Source organism: Merops nubicus, unplaced genomic scaffold (assembly GCF_000691845.1).
Source record: "Merops nubicus isolate BGI_N331 unplaced genomic scaffold, ASM69184v1 scaffold51424, whole genome shotgun sequence".
NCBI classification, from domain to species: Eukaryota; Metazoa; Chordata; class Aves; order Coraciiformes; family Meropidae; genus Merops; species Merops nubicus.
In genome coordinates, this window is record NW_008604565.1 from 2,456 (window position 1) to 3,146 (window position 691).

At 48.9% G+C, this 691-nt stretch overlaps 1 protein-coding gene across 1 annotated transcript in view; it reads right to left on the reverse strand.

The window, feature by feature from the left end:
• The window catches only part of LOC103771717 (E3 ubiquitin-protein ligase SIAH2), a gene marked incomplete at its 5' end in the record, with an annotated part of 571 nt that extends 154 nt beyond the window's left edge, over positions 1-417 (reverse strand). Inside the window, one exon of the mRNA XM_008939021.1 lies at positions 1-417. This exon is cut by the window's left edge and continues 1 nt beyond it. Within this exon, the coding sequence (XP_008937269.1) occupies positions 1-417 (417 nt within the window).
• Between the last annotated feature and the right edge of the window lie 274 nt (positions 418-691).

The window sequence follows — 691 nt, forward strand, 5'->3', positions numbered from 1 at the left end:
CGCCTCCCAGGTCAGCCGGCGGCGGTTGCCATTCAGCTCCAGTCTGTACGCAAAGTTCTCCGCCTGCTTACGGGTGCCGATGAGCAGCACGATGGCGAAAAACTGCTGGTGGCCTTCATACTTCTCTTGTTTCTCCAGCACTAGCATAAAGTGGTGGCCAAAGCACGACTGCATCATCACCCAGTCAACTGCCCCTGGAAGGTTAATGTCCGTGGCCAGAAAGACGATGTCTTCTCCCTGAAGGGTGGTAATGCTTTTGTGGGCATGCATGAGGTGGGACATCACCGCTTCCAAGGATCCCTGCCATTTACAGGAGGTCCCGGGGCAAGGGCAGGAGTAGGGACGATACTCGCAGATGTCTTCGTGTTCTGGCTTTTCTGTGTGGTGGAGTGTCAGAGAGCAGCCCGTGGTGGCGTACTGGAAAAAGACCAAACAGAAGCCATCAGGAAAAGGGCACCAGCACCAGCGTCTGCTGCTCCCACCTGTCAGCTGGAAACACTGGTGATCAAATGGAACTCTTGTTCTCACTGCAAATTTTACATTAGATACTTCTATTTAGCCCTGGATTCAGAGGTGAGCTTTACTTATTGTTTTTCCACTTAAAAATGGTTTCTTCTTGTCTTTTTTTGTTTTTGTTTTTGTTTTTTTTTTTTCTTTCCTAGAGCAAGCACTTAGATAAAATGGATTGTAA